The sequence below is a fragment of the Capricornis sumatraensis genome, chromosome 3, assembly GCF_032405125.1.
Source record: "Capricornis sumatraensis isolate serow.1 chromosome 3, serow.2, whole genome shotgun sequence".
Lineage (NCBI taxonomy): Eukaryota > Metazoa > Chordata > Mammalia > Artiodactyla > Bovidae > Capricornis > Capricornis sumatraensis.
Window position 1 is genome coordinate 121,071,229 of NC_091071.1, and position 20,300 is coordinate 121,091,528.

The window sequence follows — 20,300 nt, forward strand, 5'->3', positions numbered from 1 at the left end:
ATTACCTTCTTTCTTTGTCTCCCCACTTCTAAGCAGGGTGGGAGAACTAGTCAGTGATTAAAAGAGCTGCTCTTTTTGAGACCCAAACACAAGGCTTACCCTGCCCGTTCTTGATGGAACTTTCACCGCACATTTTTTATTGTGGGTACCTGGAGAGCCCTTCCTCGTGGTGTATGGGGATCAGGACACAGTCCAAACAACCTGTATTTATTGAGGCTTCTCTATGCTCCATGCTGTATAAGCCACTATAAATCACTGACCCTTGTGCTCTAGGACTTACGCTTAACTTCCAGCTCTTAAAACCTTTCCTTTTAGGTCATTCTATTTAATTTGCCATTATCCCATAGATTCTCAACACCAGGGGATATTGAGCATGTTCATTTCTATTAGACTCAGTTTCTTCATCTGTATAATAGGAATGATCAGTTAATTTTACCTCAGTGGGTTGATGTGTGGGTTAAATAAAATTAAATGAGCAATGTACCTCATGTGCTCAGTACAATATGTAGCATTCTCTAAGCGCTCCTGAGATAGAAGCCACAATCACCCAGCTCCATCATCTTGTTTGTATGTGTGCTCAGACATGTCTGATTCTTTGCGACCCCATGGAGTGTAGCCCAGAGGCGCCTCTGTCCATGGAATTTTCCAAGCAAGAATGCTGGAATGGGTAGCCATTTCCTTCTCCAGTGTATTGTCCTGACCCAGGGATCAAACCCACATTTCTGTGCCTCTGTAATCATCATGAGCCATGTGCACGTGTGCTCCATCATGTCTGACTCTTTATGACCCCATGGACTGTCGGCCTGCCAGGTTCCTCTGTCCGTGAGATTTTCCAGGCAAGAACAGTGGAGTATTTTGCCATGCCCTCCTCCAGGGAATCTTCCTATATCTCCTGCATTGGTAGGCAGATTCTTTACTGCTGAGCCATTGGGAAGAGCTAAATGTTGAAGGAATCAGGGACAGAAGTGATCAAGTAAGGCTTTGTTGGAGACATAGAGCTTAGTTATGAAGTTGAAATATATGTGTCTTAAGTTAGGCAGAGAAGAAAAAAGTGGAAAAACCAATCTTCATGAGCTCAGTGACATCATGGATGTGGTGATGCAGTGAGCTTGTGCCCAAGGGCTCCTTGACTCATTTGAAGGCTCTTGGCTCATCCGTGTGTTTTAATACAGTCTTACCTTTGGGCAAACACTTTTCTTGTTCAGAAGAATGAAATAACAAGTGGGAGTCAAAGGTTTCTCCCAGAAATCTTGCTTTTGCTTTGAGCCCAGAATTCTGGGGAGAGATGATGAATCAAAGTCAGTCTGTACATTACAAAGAATAAAAAAGCCCAAAAGGTACTAGCAGTTTGTGATTCCACATTTTGTGATGCAGGGGAAGCAGAGAGACCCTTTATCTAGGAGCCTTTATTCTTCATGGATCTTCACAGCAGGTGAGCTCAAGTCTCCTGAGCACCAATCAGCCATGCCTGCTGTGTGCACAGAGTTTGACTCTGTTCTATTTGTATCTTCTTGTAAAGAGGAGCTGATAAGAGACATTGGCTGGGTCAACCATCTGTGGTGACAATTTCCATATGCTATTTTCCCTGCCAGCTGTGGGTGTCCTGGCTAACTCTTATGACTTAGATATGACTTTGTTCTGGAATGACATGTACTCATCTCCTTCTCCCTTATTGTTTGCTCTTATGACTTTCTTCAGTCCATCACCTTTCTCATGGCTCCCCCTTGAATCCACATAATCAGTAAACATCTGCCCAATCCAGCATCGGTGGCAAGTGCTTGGGCATGGCTTGCATCTCAGCACTGATACTTCCTAGTTTCGTCAAGTTATGTGATCCAAGGAGTTACTTGGCTTCCTTGTTCCTTAGTTGCCTTCTTGGTCATTACAAATAGAGCCTATGTATGAGACTGTTGTGAATTCTATAGGAGTTAATCATTGTAAACTACAAGAAAATCATTTTCTGGCATTATATACCCCATATGCACTCATTTATAACATTATTTTCATCACTCTGTTCTCAGAAACCTTGACACTGGCTTCTTGGTGTTTCTGGGATATAATGATGAAAATGAAAGTGAAAGTGAAAGCCACTCAGTCGTGCCCAACTCTTTGCGACTCCATGGACTTTACAGTTCACACAATTCTCCAGGTCAGAATACTGGAATGGGCAACCTTTCCCTTCTCCCAGGGATCTTCCCAACTCAGGGATCAAACCCAGGCCTCCCACATGGCAGGCAGATTCTTTACCAGCTGAGCTACAAGGGAAACAATGACGAAAATAATAACTAATAAACTTCAGGAATGTGTAACACCTGGTGCCTTGAAAGCGCCCCTACAAATTAATTCAACAGCAATAACAAATACTTCCATTTGAAAATGGATGAGCTACCATGGTATGGATGATTAAATTTGATAATACTTTTAAACTTTTATTATGTTAATTAATTAATTAATTTTTGGCTGTACCCCATGCATACAGGATATTAGTTCCCTAACCAAGTGTGGAACCCATGTCTCCTGCAGTGGAAGTGCTGAGTCTTAACCACTGTATCACCAGGGAAGTCCTGGAAATAGTGTTTGCTTTTGGAAAACTATTTAGTCCGTTGTTCTTAGCTCTGTGTGTGTGTGTGTGTGTGTGTGTGTGTGTGGTTGTAAAAGCACATTCACATGGATTTGCTGGGGCAGAGTAGAATGGTTTTGAGCCTTTTCTATATGTGAAACATTGTGTGAAGCTCTATCTTATTTTCTTCAAAGTTTTATTCTAAAAAATTCAAACCTACAGAAAAGTTGACAGAATACTAAAATGAGCATCCATAAACTTTTCACCTAAACTGTCCAAATATGAACATTTTGCCCCATTTACCCACATTTGTGCTACTCTGAGCTCCTCTCTCCCTTTCTCTCTCCTGTCCTTTCTTTGTCCTCATAGAAAAATGTTTATTTCTAAACTATTTGAAAGCAGACTGTAGACATGGTGATAATTTAAATCTGAAGACTTCACTTGTACCAATATACACAATGCTATATAAGCACAAAATTAAAACCATAGTATAGTTTTATTTTTATAGTAAGAACAATAAAGATCACTTTAATGAATGTTATCCAATATATAATTCATCTTGTCCCTACACTGTCTTTTATAGCAATGTCGTTTTGTTTGACTCTCAAGCACTTTCTATATGTGGGATTTAATTACCCTGTCTTTTTAATTTCTTTTAACTAGAAAGCCAGGTCCCCTACACCATCTTGTTTTGGTCATTCTTCAAGACAGACATTAAGTTTTTGAAGAGTACAAACCAGTTGTAAGTAAAATGTTCCAAAGTGGAGAGCGGTAGAAGAGGGATGGAGTGGGAGTTTGAAGTTATGAGATGTAAACTGTTACACAGAGAATAGATAAGCAAGGTCCTATTGTACAACACAGGGAATTATATTCAATATCCTGTGATAAATCATAATGGAAAAGAATATTTTTCACATATATATTTCATATATGATGTCCAACTCTTTGCGACCTCATGGACTGTAGCTCACCAGGCTCCTATGTCCATGGAATTCTCCAGGCAAGAATACTGGAGTAGACTGCCATTTCCTCCTCCACATTATCTTCCTGACCCTGGGATTGAACCCATGTCTCTCGCATCTTCTATATTGGCAGGGAGATTCTCAGCTGTACCACCTGAGAAGCCCCCTTGTATCAGTTGAAACTTATAAATTATTTTACTTTAATATGTTTTTACTATTATCATTACATTTATTGATGCTCAGATTGTCCCATGTATAGCTGGTAATGATCCCTTTAAATCTGCTCCTGTGTCTTTCGTGAGTGACCTCATTAATCTTGGAACACTTGCATGCTTTCTAGTCCAAGATATTCCAATATGTTACCTTGAACTTTCCCTGCCTGACCCAGACTCAGCTGTTTTCCCAAAGAGGCCTAGTCCCTTTTTGTAACACATGGTATTTGAAAATTCAGATCTAGATGTTTGGTTTGTTTATTGCTTCTCCATCTTTCTTATGGACACAGGTAAAAAATGCATGTGTGTGTGTGTTTAATTTATGAATTTATATACTTAACTTTAATGCAAATCCACCACCATCAGATCTTTTCTCATCATTCCATCATCCATATGTACTTCTCTTCTCACATACTGAGAAACTATCCCAACAAAATCAATATATGTATACCTATGGCTGATTCATGTTGATGTTTGGCAGAAACTAACACAATTCTGTAAAGCAGTTATCTTTCAATTAAAAAATCAATAAATTTAAAAGTGAAAAAAATATATTTTATAATTTATTCTATCCTATAATACTCATCAACAGATTCAGAATCAAATAGCAATGTCACTACTGATAACAAGGTAAAGATTGACTTAAATTTTGCATTTTGTTTTTAGACTATAGCCTCAGGATGTATAGCTGAACAGAATACTATATTTTAAAAGTTACTTTAATTATTTTTTCTCCTTTGTGGTTATCTTATCTATTTAATATATAGCCAAGCTTTTTTTATATTCAGTTTTGGTGTTTGTCTCTTTTCATCTTTATGATTTAATTTTATGTTTTAAAAATGTAAAATATTTTCTTATTACAAAAACCAAATATAGCAACAATGGTTGACTGGTTACATCTTGTTCTCTCTCATAGTCTTCACTCTGTTCTTACCCATCTGCTCTATATAATCATTTAGTTTATCCTTGTCTGTAGCCCTATTTCTCCTTTCTTCTTACAAAACCCATAGCATAGTCTTTTGCACCTTGTTACCCTGAAATGATTCTGTCTATCCTGGAAATAATTCTAGATTAGTTTAAAGAAATCTTACATGGTCTTTATTATGGTTACACAGTATTGCACTGTGTCAGTTAACTATCCTCTATTCAATCAGACAGCTGTTGGTAGATATTTATATTTTTCCAATATTCTGCTATTTGCAATAGATATTCTGGGCTGTATGACAGAATTTCAAGTACATATAGAAACATAGTGTCCTATCATATCATTTTGTGGTTGATTTTAAGTACTGTCACTGAAGCCAGTAAAAATATTGGTAGTCTGTTGAAGGTTTAGTTCAGTGATAAGTGAATACCTATTGTGGGTCAGGTGCTAGGCAGGCAAAGACTTATGAGACATTCTTTTCCCTTGCTGAGCTTGCAGTTTATAGAAGAGTCTGAGTAAACAGTACTTGAGTGAGACAAACATGGGGTGCTGGTAGAGTTAGAAAAGTTTTCCCACTGGAGATGAAGTTGGCATGTCATTGATACTGTGATGAAAGAAAGATGAATAATTTCACTTTCTTCTTGAGCTTTCATTTGGTCAATCACCTTCAAAACCAGAATTTAAGATCCATGGAAGAAGAACAAGTAGATTCTTCCATTTTCACAAGGCTTGTCTACTTTTGTGACCTGGAGAGAGGCAACATAAATGCTGAGTATCCTTTCTGAGGACTTGTTTTTTAATCACTAAGTCTGAACCCATGCAGATCCTATGGGCTGTGGCACATCAGGCCTCCCTGTCCTTCACTATACCCAAAGTTTGTTCAAACTCATGTCCATTGAGTTAGTGATGCTATCTTACCATCTCATCTTCTGGCACTGCCTTCTCCTCCTGCCTTCAATCTCTCTCAGCATCAGGGCCTTTTCCAATGAATCTGTTCTTCACATGAGGTGGCCAAGGTATTGAAGTTTCAGCTTCAACATCAGTCCTTCCAATGAATATTCAGGGTTGATTTCTTTTAGGATTGACTGTTTTGATATCCTTATTGTCCAAGGAACTCTCAAGAGTCTTCTCCAGCACACAATTCAAAAGCAACAGTTCTTCAGTGCTCAACTTTCTTTATGGTCCAACTCTCACATCTGTACATGACTACTGAGAAAACCATATCTATGACTATACAGACATTTGTCAGCAAAGTGATGTCTCTGCTTTTTAATATACTGTCTAGTTTTGTCATAGCTTTTCTTCCAAGGAGCAAGTGTCTTTTAATTTCATGGCTGCAGGACTAAGGCAAACCTTTTGCAATCAGCTTATTACCCTGCGAGTTCCATCTTGGCCACCTTAACTCAGTCATGTACGATTTGCGACCCTCTGGACTGTAGTCTGCCAGGCTCCTCTGTCCATGGGATTTTCCAGTCAAAATACTGGAGTGGGTTGCCATTTCCATCTCCAAGGGATCTTCTCAGCCCAGTGACTGAACTTGAATCTCTTGCGCCTCCTGCATAGGCAGACAGATTCGTTACCACTGTGCCACCTGGGAAGCCCAGGGACTACTATCTATGTATACTTGTGATTCAGGTACTGGGTAATATATATTCTCTTAGAGTGTAATCCACATGGTAAAGTATGAGGTAGAAATTGTTTCTCATTTGCATTTTGAGGAAACAGAAGTTCACAGAGTTTGGAGAGTATTCCAGCGTCACTCTGTTAGTAACTGACAAATCTAAGTATTGAATTCAAGTTGGATCCAGTGCCTAGATTTTTCATCAGAAAGCACCACAACAGTGCTTATCACAAAGGTGGTCCTAAAGACCTCATGAAAATGTCTCACAGCAACCAAAGCCCCTCTCTGATCATCAGGTGACTTTGATTTGCAGTCTGCTTTCCCTTTTCCCCTGCCCAGGAGGTGGGCACAGGTTCAAAGCTGTGGTTTTTCTGGTAGTCATGTACATATGTGAGAGCTGAACCATAAAGAAGGCTGAGCACCAAAGAATTGATGGTTTCGAATTGTGGTGATGGAGAAGCCTCTTGAAAGTCCCTTGGACAGCAAAGGGATCAAACCACAACCCCATACATGCTGCTGTGAATCTTTTAATTTCCATGGGAACTTCTTTCTCAGAACCAGCTATAAATCCCTCGAGCTCAGGGTCCAGCATGGCGTTCAGCCTGGTAACCCTCAAGATACTCAGTCCCTAAGTGTGTTCTGCATACAGTCGACTTTTCATGAATTTTCTTTGGATAAACCAGTTAATCAGAAACAAACAAGCACCATGCAATTGCACATGAAATTCATTCACGCCCCCTCCTCCAAGATCAGAAAACAGATTCCCCAGGTCTCTTTGATGATGCCACTGATTTTAAAGCAAAGGAAAAGAAAACCCACCAAAGGTATATAAGAAGTAAAGGCTCAGGGAAGTAGTATGATAAATCATGGCCAAGTATGTTGTCTGGAAGTCATAAAGTGTGTGGTCCATGCGGGCTGGTGTTGGAACGGCAGTGGCTGGAATGGGTTCCCCACCCCCCTGCAGCCTGCAGTGGCTACTTCCAGCTAATACACCATGCATGGTGACTCTATCAGGAGCCTTAAATCAGTAATGCTCCCTCTTCCAAACAGCAGAAGCTCAGACACTGAAAGCAACCATATCTTCAGTGGTTTTAGCAACAAGGAAGATGCTCACCTTGGCCCCTGGGCTGAGCCACAAGAGAGTGAAAACTCTTGCAGAAATTCTGAAACCTTTTAAAGAAGTTGAAAACTGTTTTTCACCTCTTGTCTTCCTTCCTTTTAAAGATTGAGGGGAAGGTTCATGGACCCCTTCATCGGAAGTTCCCAGAACTGTTTCCCACAATGAAATGATGCTTCTGCTCCTCCCTGAATCACTTCATCAGCAGGGCTTGTGACTGTTCAACTCTTATTTCGAGGCCAGTACCCTGAGTCAGCCTCTGAGTTCTGCTCACTGCTGTGAATTTGATTCAGTGCTCAGCCACCACTGCTTAATGGGTATATCCAGTTTACAGATGTGGAGACTGAGGCTGTGGGAGGCTCCCTGTCTCTGCCTTGTTCGGGAATTTGGTCAGTGGCAGAGCTGGCAGCCAGATCTGTTGATTCCAAAGCCTTTGCTTTCCTCCATCACATCTGCCTTCACTAACCACAGAAACCCTTTCCAAGCTGATATCTACTCAGTAGACATTGCCTAAGATTTAAATGGGGAGATAAGGGACAAACATATGAAAAATTAAATAACTGTCAGTGCAAAATGACAAGAAATGGCATAGATGGTAAATAAATGGTAAAGACAGTGCTTTGAGAATTATTTAAGCTATCTTTACCCTTGGCATAGAAAATTCACTTTGTCAACTTAGATAACTGTACCAGAAGTGACCCTGGCAACCTTAATACAGACTTGTTTTATTGCAATAGGAGTATAAGTGAATTGGCACACTTTTCAAAGGACTGTAAGCAGCTCCCCACAGTAATTTAAGTTCAATTAAGCTGAGTATTGACAATCTGTAGACTTCTCTCTTCCTTCCAAGCATTGTGAGAGAAAATTTACAGTTTTTCCCTTGCTCTGCAGAGTCAGATATGTGTGTAGAATGAGGTTTTATTAATCAAAGTTATCACATGTTTCTCTCTCTTTTTTCACTTTTCTTCTGTTTGCTTTTTCTTCTTAGTGGTGATCTCCATGGTTACAGATGAAACATCTTATAGCATCTGTAAGGACTACTATTAATAATAATAGTGATCATCACAATAATAATACCAATCAGATAGAATGAGAATCAAAATAAGAGAGTTAAACACTTGCTCTGTATGTAAAGAATTTATTTTCTGAAATGAAAGCAAGAGTAATCAAGGTGGATCACCTGAAGCTCCAGGATGAAGGTTCTTAAACAATTTTCCTGGGGTGATGGCTAGGAAAGATTTCACAGGAAAGATAAAGATATGGACTATTCTGGAATATCCTGCTATTGCTACTCTGCTGGCACTCTGTGAAACCTTTTTTACTTTTCTCTTGTTGATGTTGTTGAGTGTGTGTGTTTTGATCTTATCACTTGAAAATTATTTTACATGTGGACGTTTATACAATAAGTCCCCTACATATGAACAAGCTCCATTCTGAGAGCACATTCATGAGCCCAATTTGTTCATAAATCCAGCAAAGTTAGTCTAGATACCCAACTAACACAATCGGCTGTATCTATATGCATTATACTGTTCAGTTCAGTTCAGTCGCCCAGTCGTGTCCGACTCTTTGCAACCCCATGAATCTTAGCATGCCATGCCTTCCTGTCCATTACCATCTCCCGGAGTTCACTCAAACTCACATCAGTGATGCCATCCAGCCATCTCATCCTCTGTTGTCCCCTTTTCCTCCTGCCTCCAATCCCTCTCAGCATCAGAGTCCTTTTGAATGAATCCACTCTTTGAATGAGGTGACTGTACTAGGTTTTTAATACTTGTTACACAAATAATACATAAGAAACAAACACAAAAATATAAACATCTTTAATATTACAGTACAGTATCTTGGAAAGTACATACAGTAGTATAGTACAATTGGCACACAGGGCCTGGCATTAAGTGAACAGGCAAGAAGAGTTACTGACTGGGCAGAGAGGAGGTGGGATATAGTAAAGCGAAGAATCGTCAGCAATAGGAGACAGAGGGCAAACTGCAATTTACTCATGCTTGGCCCTGATGGAACACATGTTTACATCTTTGCAACTTGAGCGTTCATATGTAGGGGACTTACTGTACATGCTGACGATTAGCCTCCTCTTGATAAAGATTTCCTGAAGTCTTACAGGGTGCTTAGTGCTAGCCAAGATACTGATGGTCCACGAATGAAAGGCCAGTGTTGACCTGTCCATTCTTAAGGGAAACAGAATACAGTTTCTCTATCACCAGCTCCAACCCAGCCCCAGCAGACCTCTGGGCATCCTCACTTACTCATAATCTCAAGAGTGCTTATATTAGCATGAAGCATTTGTGGTTCTCCTATATATGCCACTTTTCCCCTCAAATGATGGTAAGATTTTGAAAGAGTTCAGCATGCCTTATTCTCCTGTGTCTGTGCCCTGGGGACTAGCACACAGTATATACAGAATGATATATTTCACATCCTGGGAGGTCTCAAGTTTGTAAGAAGATAGACTTGAAAGCTAAATCCACAAAGCAACACAGGAAATGCTGTACTAGTCTTCATAACAACCCTTGTCATGTTTTTGAAATGAAGCCTTGGATCTTTATAACACATGCTGTTTGATGGCCTATAACCCATAAGTTCTTTATAGTTAAAGGTGGCATAATACCTTACAGCATCACTTATACTCAGGCAAGTGCACTGGACTGAATGCTGTATTTTTTTTTTTTTTAATTTGGGTTTATTTGCTTTACAGTGTTGTATTAGTTTCTGCTGGACACACAAGTGAATTAGCAGTATGCATTCATATACCCCTCTTTTTTGGATTTCCTTACCATTTAGGTCACCACAGAGTTTGCAAGGCAGAAATAGAGGCACAGATATAGAGAATAGGTGTATTGACACTAAGGAGGAAAATAGGAGATGGGATGAATGGTGTATTCTATGAGATAGGGATTGAGATATATACATACTATTGATATATGTATAAAGTAGTTAACTAATGACAACCTACTGTATAGCACAGGGAACTCTGCTTAATGTTCTATGGTGAGCGCTGCTTTTAAAAAGCGAACATTTTGTTTTTTCAGTTCAGTACAGTTCAGTCGCTCAGTCATGACCAACTCTTTGTGACCCTATGAACCGCAGCATGCCAAGCCTCCTTGTCCATCACCAACTCCTGGAGTCTACCCAAACTCATGTCCATCGAGTTGGTGATGCCATCCAACCATCTCATCCTCTGTTGTCCCCTTCTCCTCTTGCCCTCAATCTTTCCCAGCATCAGGGTCTTTTCAAATGAGTCAGCTCTTCTCATCAGGTGGCCAAAATATTGGAGTTTCAGCTTCAACATCAGTCCTTCCAATGAACACCCAGGACTGATCTCCTTTAGGATGGACTGATTGGATCTCCTTGCAGTCCAAGGGACTCTCAAGAGTCTTCTCCAACACCACAGTTCAAAAGCATCAATTCTTCAGTGCTCAGCTTTCTTTATAGTCCAACTCTCACATCCATACATGACCACTGGAAAAATCATAGCCTTGACTAGACAGATCTTTGTTGGCAAAATAATGTTTCTGCTTTTTCTTTCCAAGGAGTAAGTGTCTTTTAATTTCATGGCTGCAATCAGCATCTGCAGTGATTGTGGAGCCCAGAAAAATAAAGTCAGCCATTGTTTCCATTGTTTCCCCATCTATTTGCCATGAAGTGATGGGACCAGATGCTATGATCTTAGTTTTCTGAATGTTGAGCTTTAAGCCAACTTTTTCACTCTCCTCTTTCACTTTCATCAAGAGGCTTTTTAGTTCTTCTTCACTTTCTGCCATAAGGGTGGTGTCATCTGCATATCTGAAGTTATTGATATTTCTTCTGGCAATCTTGATTCAAGCTTGTGTTTTCCCCAGCCCAGCATTTCTCATGATGTACTCTGCATATAAGTTAAATAAACAGAGTGACAATATACAGCCTTGATGTACTCCTTTTCCTATTTGGAACCAGTCTGTTGTTCCATGTCCAGTTCTAACTGTTGCTTCCTGGCCTGCATACAGGTTTCTCAAGAGGCAGGTCAGGTGCTCTGGTATTCCCATCTCTTTCAGAATTTTTCACAGTTTATTGTGATCCACACAGTCAAAGGCTTTGGCATAGTGAACAAAGCAGAAATAAATGTTTTTCTGGAACTCTCTTGCTTTTCTGATGATCCAGCAGATGTTGGTAATTTGATCTCTGATTCCTCTGCCTTTTCTAAATCCAGCTTGAACATCTGGAAGTTCATGGTTCACGTATTGCTGAAGCCTGGCTTGGAGAATTTTGAGCATTACTTTACTAGCGTGTGAGATGAGTGCAATTGTACAGTAGTTTGAGCATTCTTTGGCATTGCCTTTCTTTGGGATTGAAATGAAAACTGACCTTTTCCAGTCCTGTGGCCACTGCTGAGTTTTCCAAATTTGCTGGCGTATTGAGTGCAACACTTTCACAGCATCATCTTTCAGGATTTGAAATAGCTCAACTGGAATTTCTTTACCTCCACTAGCTTTGTTTGTAGTGATGCTTCCTAAGGCCCACCTGACCTCACATTCCAGGAAGTCTGGCTTTAGGTGAGTGATTACATATAATTGCCATATAACTTTCTATAATTTTAAGATGTATAATGTGCTGATTTTATACATTTATATATTACAGTATGATTACCATGCTTAGCTAACACCTCTATTATGTCATGTAATTATTTTCTTTTTTTCTAGTGGGAACGATTAAGACCTAGTGTCTTAGCAACTTTGTAGTTTATAATACAGTACTGTTGACTAATTATTAAGCTGTGCATTAGATATCCAGAACTTATTTATCTGCTAATCACAAGTTTGTGCACTTAAAACAACATCTATCCATTTCCAAAGTTATAGTAATTAATACTATATGATATTAGCATAAAAATAGCTGCATATGCCAGTAGAACAGAATAGAGAGCACAGAAATAAGTTCTCGCATAAAGGATCAATTGATATTTGACAAGGGAGCCAAGAATACTCAAGAGTAAAGGATAATTTCGTCCACAAATGGTTTGGGAAAACTGGACAGGCAAATAATCAGACAAAAATTAACTTGAAAAAGAGTAAAAACTTCAACAGAAGGTCTAATGGCATAAAAACCTAGAAGAAAACATAAGGAAGAAATCCCTTTGACATTCTGACAATGATTTTTTTTTACTCTGACAACAGAAGCAGAAGAAACAAACAAACAAACAAAAAAATCAGTAAGTGGGATTACATCAGATTAAAGAGATTCTGCACAGCACAAGAAATAGTCAACAAAATTAAAAAGCCATCTCAGAAATTAGAGATAATATTTGCCAGCCATTTATTGGATAATAAACATTAAAATGCATAATAACTTATTTTAGACTAACTAAGATCCTTAGTGAATTGAATAAATTTCTACCAGTTCAAAAATCTTCAAATGCAGACCTTTCTTAAGCAGGCAATTTGTCTTGAGTAACTCAATACTTTTATTCCTTTAAGCAAGTTAGAAAGAGGGGCTCTGTTTCTCATCATGGGACTGAATACAATGGAAGAAACAATAGAAAATGACCTGGGTAGCAAACTGTGGTATCAAGGGCAATGATTTTCTAGGTTTCTGGGTCTATGAGGACTAAACGCCATATTCTGTTGTAGACATTTCTCAAATGCAAGGAATGAAAAAAAAATCTAGAAGGCTATTTCAGAGTGAAAAGGTAATTCAACAAGATAATAATCATTTATTATATACAGCAGCAGCTATATCACAAGGAGTCTGCTAGCTAACCTCCTTTGCAGGATGAGTTTCCCACCCCTAACCTTCTAAGGATTGAAGTCCCAGTCCTCATTTTAATGTCATCGAAAAGTTTGAATATAAAGATTTTTCACTCTTTTGTGTGCCAGACAACCAGTTACGTGTCCATGTAAAACATAATACTGCATCATTATATCATCATGGATGGAAAGATTAATATGAATATACTGTTTACCAATGAGGAAACTTTAGAGATGTATATAACTTGTTCAAGGTCTTCCTGCTAGAGTAGAACATAGACGTTCATCAGACGGGTGGGTTTCTAAAGCCAGGCTGTCTCATGGTACCTTGAAGCCTTAACTGCATTTTTAGAGACTAGCAGTTAGGGTGGATGCCATGTGGCAGAGGGATGGTGCTGGAGGCAGATCAGCTGAGGGTGGTGTTTAGAGCCTGGAGGATTTTATGATGCTCTGCCAATCATAGCTTTTAGCTGATTTCCTCCTTGGTCTCTGCATGAAACTGGACTTACTTGAGTTAGAGGGAAACCTGTTTGGTTTCCTTGTGTGAAAATCCAAGTTCACAGACTACCAGGGGGAAACATTTTCCATTCTGGGACTTTTGAATCTGGTATGTTTTTCCCATGGATCTGCAGAGAGAAGGTCAAGCTTAGTGCGTTTCTCCTCTAGGTGTTTGTGGGTCTTCCTTTCTGGATTGGGAAACAACCTTCTTGAAGCAGGCTACCCTGGGAACTACAAGAGACCAGTCATAGCTTCTCCTGTTTTTAATGCTTTTGTTAATATCAGCATCAGGTATCTGTGAGCTCCTGGGATTGGAGATGCCATATATCTTTATCTAAGTAGTACACACAGATGTCTATTAAATACCTAGTTATTTAGTTAATAACAGAGCTCCTCACACTGATCTCCTCTCTTAATCTTCCTCTACAGTTGGCATCATTGCTGCTGTTTAAAGTATAATTGATGAAGAAACTGAACTTCAGAAAAGTAATCATTTGACCAAGTATGCTTAGCCAATAAGTGTAAGGCTGACTCACAGATCTAGATCTTCTGAGGCCAAAATTCACGCTCCATCCATTGCCCACTGACTAAATTACCATCTTGAACATTTAGCTCATGAGCCCAGTTTTATTTATAGTATATGTAGGTCCATGCATGGATCACTCTCCATCCCCCTAAAAGCCTATTCAAAATGAATGTTTCTTGAGATCTTTCACCTATACCTTCCCTAGCTAAAACTACCTGTCCGTACCTTATTCCATGTATCATGAACATCAGCCATCAAAGCTGACTCTTCTGAGTGGCACTGACCCCTGGCTTTTCATGTTTCATCAGGTTCAGGGCCTAATCTGCACAGCAACACAGAGAGTGGGAGAAAAAATAGAAAGTGAGAAAAAGATAACATCCAGTAATCTTCTTATTTTTAGTCTTTATGTTTCTATCACCCAGGAGAAAAATAATGAGATGACAAAGGCTATCTTTGAAATGAAAACACCTAAGAGACCCTAGGTTTCGAGTAATCGTCTCTCTTCCTGTTGGTCAGACTGTGCTTGTGATGTGTGTTAAGTGAATTGAGGGGTGCTTTTGGAGCCCTTAGTTGTTCCTTTGTGTCTTCCGTCTATAGCATATATCAAAAAGTGCCAAGAGTTCAACTGTGAAAACTTCACTCTCCGGGCCCAGAAGGAGGGGTTTGCGATATTCGTGGCTTTGGGATAAAAGATTGTCTCTCTGATACCACTCTTTCCTCTCCGTCTTTTCAAAGATAGAGTACGATTTTGGAAAAAAATGAGCTAATGAGTAAATGAATAAGCAAATTGTTTAATTAGTGTATGAACACTGGATGGATAAAGGTATGAAAATCTGTAAATTTAGAAGGAAATCCAAATCTGTGTAATTTAGTGATGCTGTGAGGACCAATTTTGGAGTCAGACAGAGTGGACACATTGAGATTGGGGACAAGTTTACTTTCTCTTTCTTTCTTATATCTGTATCTATATGGATACTTATAATATCTATACTTGTATCTATATTTATATTGATATCTGTCATGATTGTTATGAGTACTGGTGATAATGTATGTAAAATATCTTAGAATGAAACAGTAACATGGCATCTCATTAGAGTTCTGTTTCTTGTAAGTACCATGGACATTTCAAAATTGGCAGTTTTTATTTCTCCCTCTACAGTGTTGTATTATTGAATGACTACTTTCTTTGGTTATTTTATTGACATGTGTCTGTACTGGCACCAACATTTTTGAAATTTCTGGTTCATTGTTTGTGTAACATTATTATTTTTACCAATATGAATCAAGCCTTATTTTTGCTTTCAAAATCAAAATCCAATAAACTTCTGATTTTTTTAGACTTTATAGAAAATGTCATTCAATTAAACATTGGAGATATGGGTTATCAGGGGGTTGGTTTCGGAAAAGAGTGTTAAGAAGAATCAGAATGTTTGAGCAGAGTATAATTTTCTGCTGCAATAAATATTTCCTCATTTAGGAACTGTGAAGATCAAACTTTCTCTTCCTCCTTTTTCTAGTGTATTGAAACTGAAGTGCAGGGCAATGAAGCTACTTATCCTAACTCATATACAAAATTGAGAGAGAGAATGTAAAACCCGGGGATATTGCTTGCCAGTTGTTTTTAATATTATTTTCTTTTTCATGGCCAGCTGCCACCATCTTGCTTCTAAGCAGTGCTGGTTATATACTGTAACTAGAAATATTTGTTACAGTGGCAGTGTATATGCTTACCATTCTCATCTAATAGATATGCTGTGGGTCATTCCTTTACTTCCTAGACTCTGGTTTCCTCATTTGTGAAACTAAATGAGTGAGAGAGAGAGAGAGGACAGAAACCACATGATGTCTGGGCAAGGTTCTTTTTCAGCTCTGAACATCTATGAAGAGTAATGATGTTATTATGTGGGCAAGATTCTCAGATGACAAAAGCTTTTCAAGTCCTCCTATTTCCTCTTTCACTTTATTTGTGAGCAAGTTCGAAATTCAGTTCTATGTCTGATTGCTGAAAATATTTCAGTCTATTATTCCAGAATGCCTGATGCATCCCCAAATGTCTTGTGACATCATAACTTCTTGTCTTAAAACTGATGATAAAATTAAGCCCCTCCAAAAGTGAAGTGACTTGCCCAAGCTTGTTGTTCATAGAATAGCTTTCAAGTGTGGGTCTCCCAAGCTCTAAAAATAAAATTCTTTTCCTCTCTTCACCTTACATTCTTACAAATAGAAGGCAAAGCATGTTCTCCTTCCCTGATCTTTAGGCCCTCATCTCCGCATGCTATTTTAATGTAAAACTCTTAAAATATTTTTGATAAGTAGAAGTATCATGGAGAATAAATAACAAGCTTCAGTTAAGTGCCTTGCATGTATGTGTGTATTACACATTCTCATACTTTTTATGATGTATATGTCACACATGCTTTCTGTGAATAGGTCTTATTTTCAAAGTGATACTTATGGTTCTCTGAGAAAATGATCTATGCTAGTGTTTCTCTTGTGAGGAAGAGTGTGTATCACTATCTGGAAGTAGTATCTTTGGAGTCAGACATCCTGGGTTCCAATTCTCACTTAGTCATTAACTAACTATATAATCTTAGAAAACCTGCCTAGTTTTCCTTATTCACTTTTCTCTCGTTTTTAACATGGCAGGACCAACTCCTTCTGATTTAGATGATTTCAGTTTTATTTATTTATTAATTTTATTTTTGTTCATTTAATTACCAACAGGTTGTACATTTGATAATTTGTCAGTGATCTCTATTCTTCTATGTATATCATCATCATGATAGTCATCTCTGAGCATATTTAGTTATATTCTATTTCTGATCACAAAATATCTCATTTCTAAGTTCTTCCCCTTCCAAATTGTCCTTCCCACGACTGATGAATTCATTTCCTTTTATTCCTGTTCTGTTTGTGTTTCTATTTTTGTTTTATGACTTTTCATAAATCATGTCCATTTTCAATGAGATAATGGACACTAAGCATAGAACTTGTGGAGTAAGGGCTTCACAAATTTAGGTCTTAAGATAATTAACCCCCACAATACCTCTGGGTGGAACTCTAGGAGAAACAAAAATTCTCTGGTTAAATTCTTATCATGAGTAGAGCACTCAAGTGGCAATTAATTGATGCACCTGCAGCCACCAAACATCACACTGCTCACACAATCCTGTTTCATTTTTCCAGCTTTTTGGAGGCCTATAAGCATGATCATCTTTTCACCTTGCTTGGGTTGTGTTTTCTGGGCAGAGGACAAGGTCTGGACGTTGATGCAGCACAACAACACAGAATTGACCCATGTGCAAGGTGCCAACCCTGAGAAGCCCTACTCCATGACCTTGGACTATGGAGGCAGCCTGGAGCAGCTGGAAGCAGTGATCGATGGCTCCGAGCACTGTGAGCAGGAGGTAGCTTACCACTGCAAGAGGTCTCGCCTGCTCAACACACCAGGTAAGAAAAACCCCTCCTGGGCCCCTTTGCATGTGTCACACAGGGGGACCACAGTGTGACACATAGGCCCCCAACCTTGGAATATCAAGTAGAGAAAGGTTTGCCAACCAGTGGGCTGCACCTATGGTGTTTCCCTATACAATGAGAAAAATGCCACCAGGAGAGACACTTGATGGACTAGTTCTTTCTCTGGTGCCCAGGCTGTGACCTCATGGGGGTTCTGTAGCCTCTCAAGGTTTTCTCCTCATCTTCAAAAAAGGGACAGTAACAGCACTCATTTTGCAATACTGGTGAGAATGGAAATTTTCTTGAGAGCAATGACTCTTGAACTAGACTTAGAAAGTGTGAAGGAGGAAATGGTTTTTCCAGCAGATTAGAAAGCATCAAGGATTTCAGCACATTCACCAAACTGCAGTGAGTTGTATTTGGGGAAAGGATGCATAATGGGGCAGTATTAGGCAATGAGATCAGTGGGTAGGCTGGCATATCCTGTGTGTTTACAGTACTCATGTTATCTGAAAAGTGCAGGCCTGAATTGAAATGACTCTTTTTTTTTTTTTTTTAAATGGGTATGCTACTTTATTAACATTTAATTTTCACCAAGAGTTCAAGTAGATGCTAGCTTTATGTTCAGATTTTTGAAATGAAGATAAAAAGGAAAATAGCTCTAAGGGTGCAGTGTATTTAACACTGCATACTATATTCAACAACCAGACAAACCAGGGGGATTTAATGGTACACTTAGAAGCACAAGTATAGGGACAAGCCCTGGAACTGGAGGGAAAACCTACAATTCGGGACTGAACAGGGGTCCTTGGTTGCTGACAGAATCTCCCCTTCACTCTAGAACTGAGACAAATCAGGGGAGTCTGTCAGTATGCAAAAACCACAATTCAGGACAAACAGTAACAGGATAGATTGGCCAGAGTCAGTTTGAATTGTGAAGGCGAGCATGAAGCAAGCAGAGTTGGTTGGAGGCTGTAAATACTGCAGCTGAAGTCCAGGATTGGTAGAAGAGAACAGACATCTTCTAAAAGGAGAAATTACTGTTTTCAAAAAATAAAGGTTGCTTTAAAAAATTATGTTAACTTTATTTATATATTGATTGTTCTTTTATATTTTCTAGGTCAAATGGTTGATAAAAGGTTGCAAAAGATGCTTCTAAGATTGCTTACCATAATTCAGAAGGGTTTGCAAAATGTCAAGAAGGCTTGGTCAAAGTTGATGCATGCCTCAGGGGTCTGTTATTTTTGTGAATGTCAGTTCATCATTTGTGGCAGGGAAAAAAAAAAGGCCAATATAACAGGGATGTGGAATATCCAAGAAAGGGTGTCAGAATCTTTAGCCTCAAGGAATTTTATGTTCCTTGAAAGTGAGGAATTTTGAAAGGCTTCAGGAAATTAGGCAATGAAATGTCAAAGAAGAAGAAGTGCTAGAAACCTAACTAAATACAACTACCCACCACCTCACTGATCTAGTGTCTTTAGGGAAGAACTTGTTCTACTTAAGTGAATTTTCCAGGTAATTATCACTTAACCCTTTAAACACCCAAACAGTTTTTAAAGAATTTTTAACTATTTGAAATTAAAATGTTTCTCAAACGGATTACATGTTCCCTTGCCTTCTTAAGCAGAGAATTCTGAATGTGAAATGTAACCTTTTCTTGATTACTTGGGATCATCATTGTGAAAATCAGTTATTTTAGTCTTCGTGGACTCAGCCATGCTCGCAGGGTCGATTAGATCAGAGAGAGGCCCTGCTGGGTGTCCCTTTTTACCAATGTCCTCAGAGGGTCAATGTTTGTATGTGTTCAGATTCCTTCTCTCCTGACTGTCAAACTTGCCATGTCATTCTCAGCACTCTTTGCAGAGTCTGTGTCAAGAAACCATGCTACCCTCTTCTCATTGTGTTGCTTCTAGTTTCCTCACAATTGGTTTGGTGGAACTTCAGGGAAAATGGAATTATGTTCATTCTGACTATGGAATTTCCTTCATTCATTTATTTTTAATTGGAGTATAAGTGCTTTGCAGTGACTTTCCTCCCACCCCCCCATACCATCCATATTTGGTTTTCTTTTTCTGATTTACTTCCCTCTATATGACAGACTTATCACTACAAATGACCCAGTTTGTTCGTTTTCATGGCCGAGTAATGTTCCATTGTGTATATGTACCACATCTTCTTTATCCATTCATCTATCCATGGACACTCAGGTTGCTTCCATGCCTGGCTGTTATAGACAGTGCTATTATGAACACTGGTATAGATCTGTCTTTTAAAATTACGTTTTGGGGTTCCTTTAGTATATACATCCTGTGAGATCAGTTTGACTTTACCATTGTCTTGTATACGCTTCTTTTTTAAAATCAAAGTATAGTAGATTTATAAATTGGGTTGGTTTCAGGTGTACAGCAAAGTGATTCAGTTATACATGTATATATTTATATAGTTTTCCCCTTGTAGGTTATTAAAATATTGAGTACAGTTCCCTGTGCTATCCTGTACATAGCTAAATAAGCCCTTTTACTATAGGTCCTTGTTGTTTATCTATGTTATATACGGTGGTGTGTATCTTTTAATCCCAAACTCTAAATTTATTGCTCCCTCTCTTTTGATAACCATGTTTGTTTTCTATGTCTGTGAGTCTCCTTCTATTTTGTAAATAAGTTCATTTGTATCATATTTTAG

At 38.8% G+C, this 20,300-nt stretch overlaps 1 protein-coding gene across 2 annotated transcripts in view; it reads left to right on the forward strand.

Annotated features, from left to right (window-relative positions):
* Nucleotides 1–20,300, forward strand: part of CNTNAP5 (contactin associated protein family member 5) — a 1,075,483-nt gene that overhangs the window by 727,386 nt on the left and 327,797 nt on the right. For both annotated transcript variants that reach the window (XM_068967132.1, XM_068967133.1), the window contains exon 13: nt 17,412–17,612. In XM_068967132.1, coding sequence (XP_068823233.1) covers nt 17,412–17,612 — 201 coding nt within the window. The remainder of the gene's footprint in view (nt 1–17,411; nt 17,613–20,300) is intronic.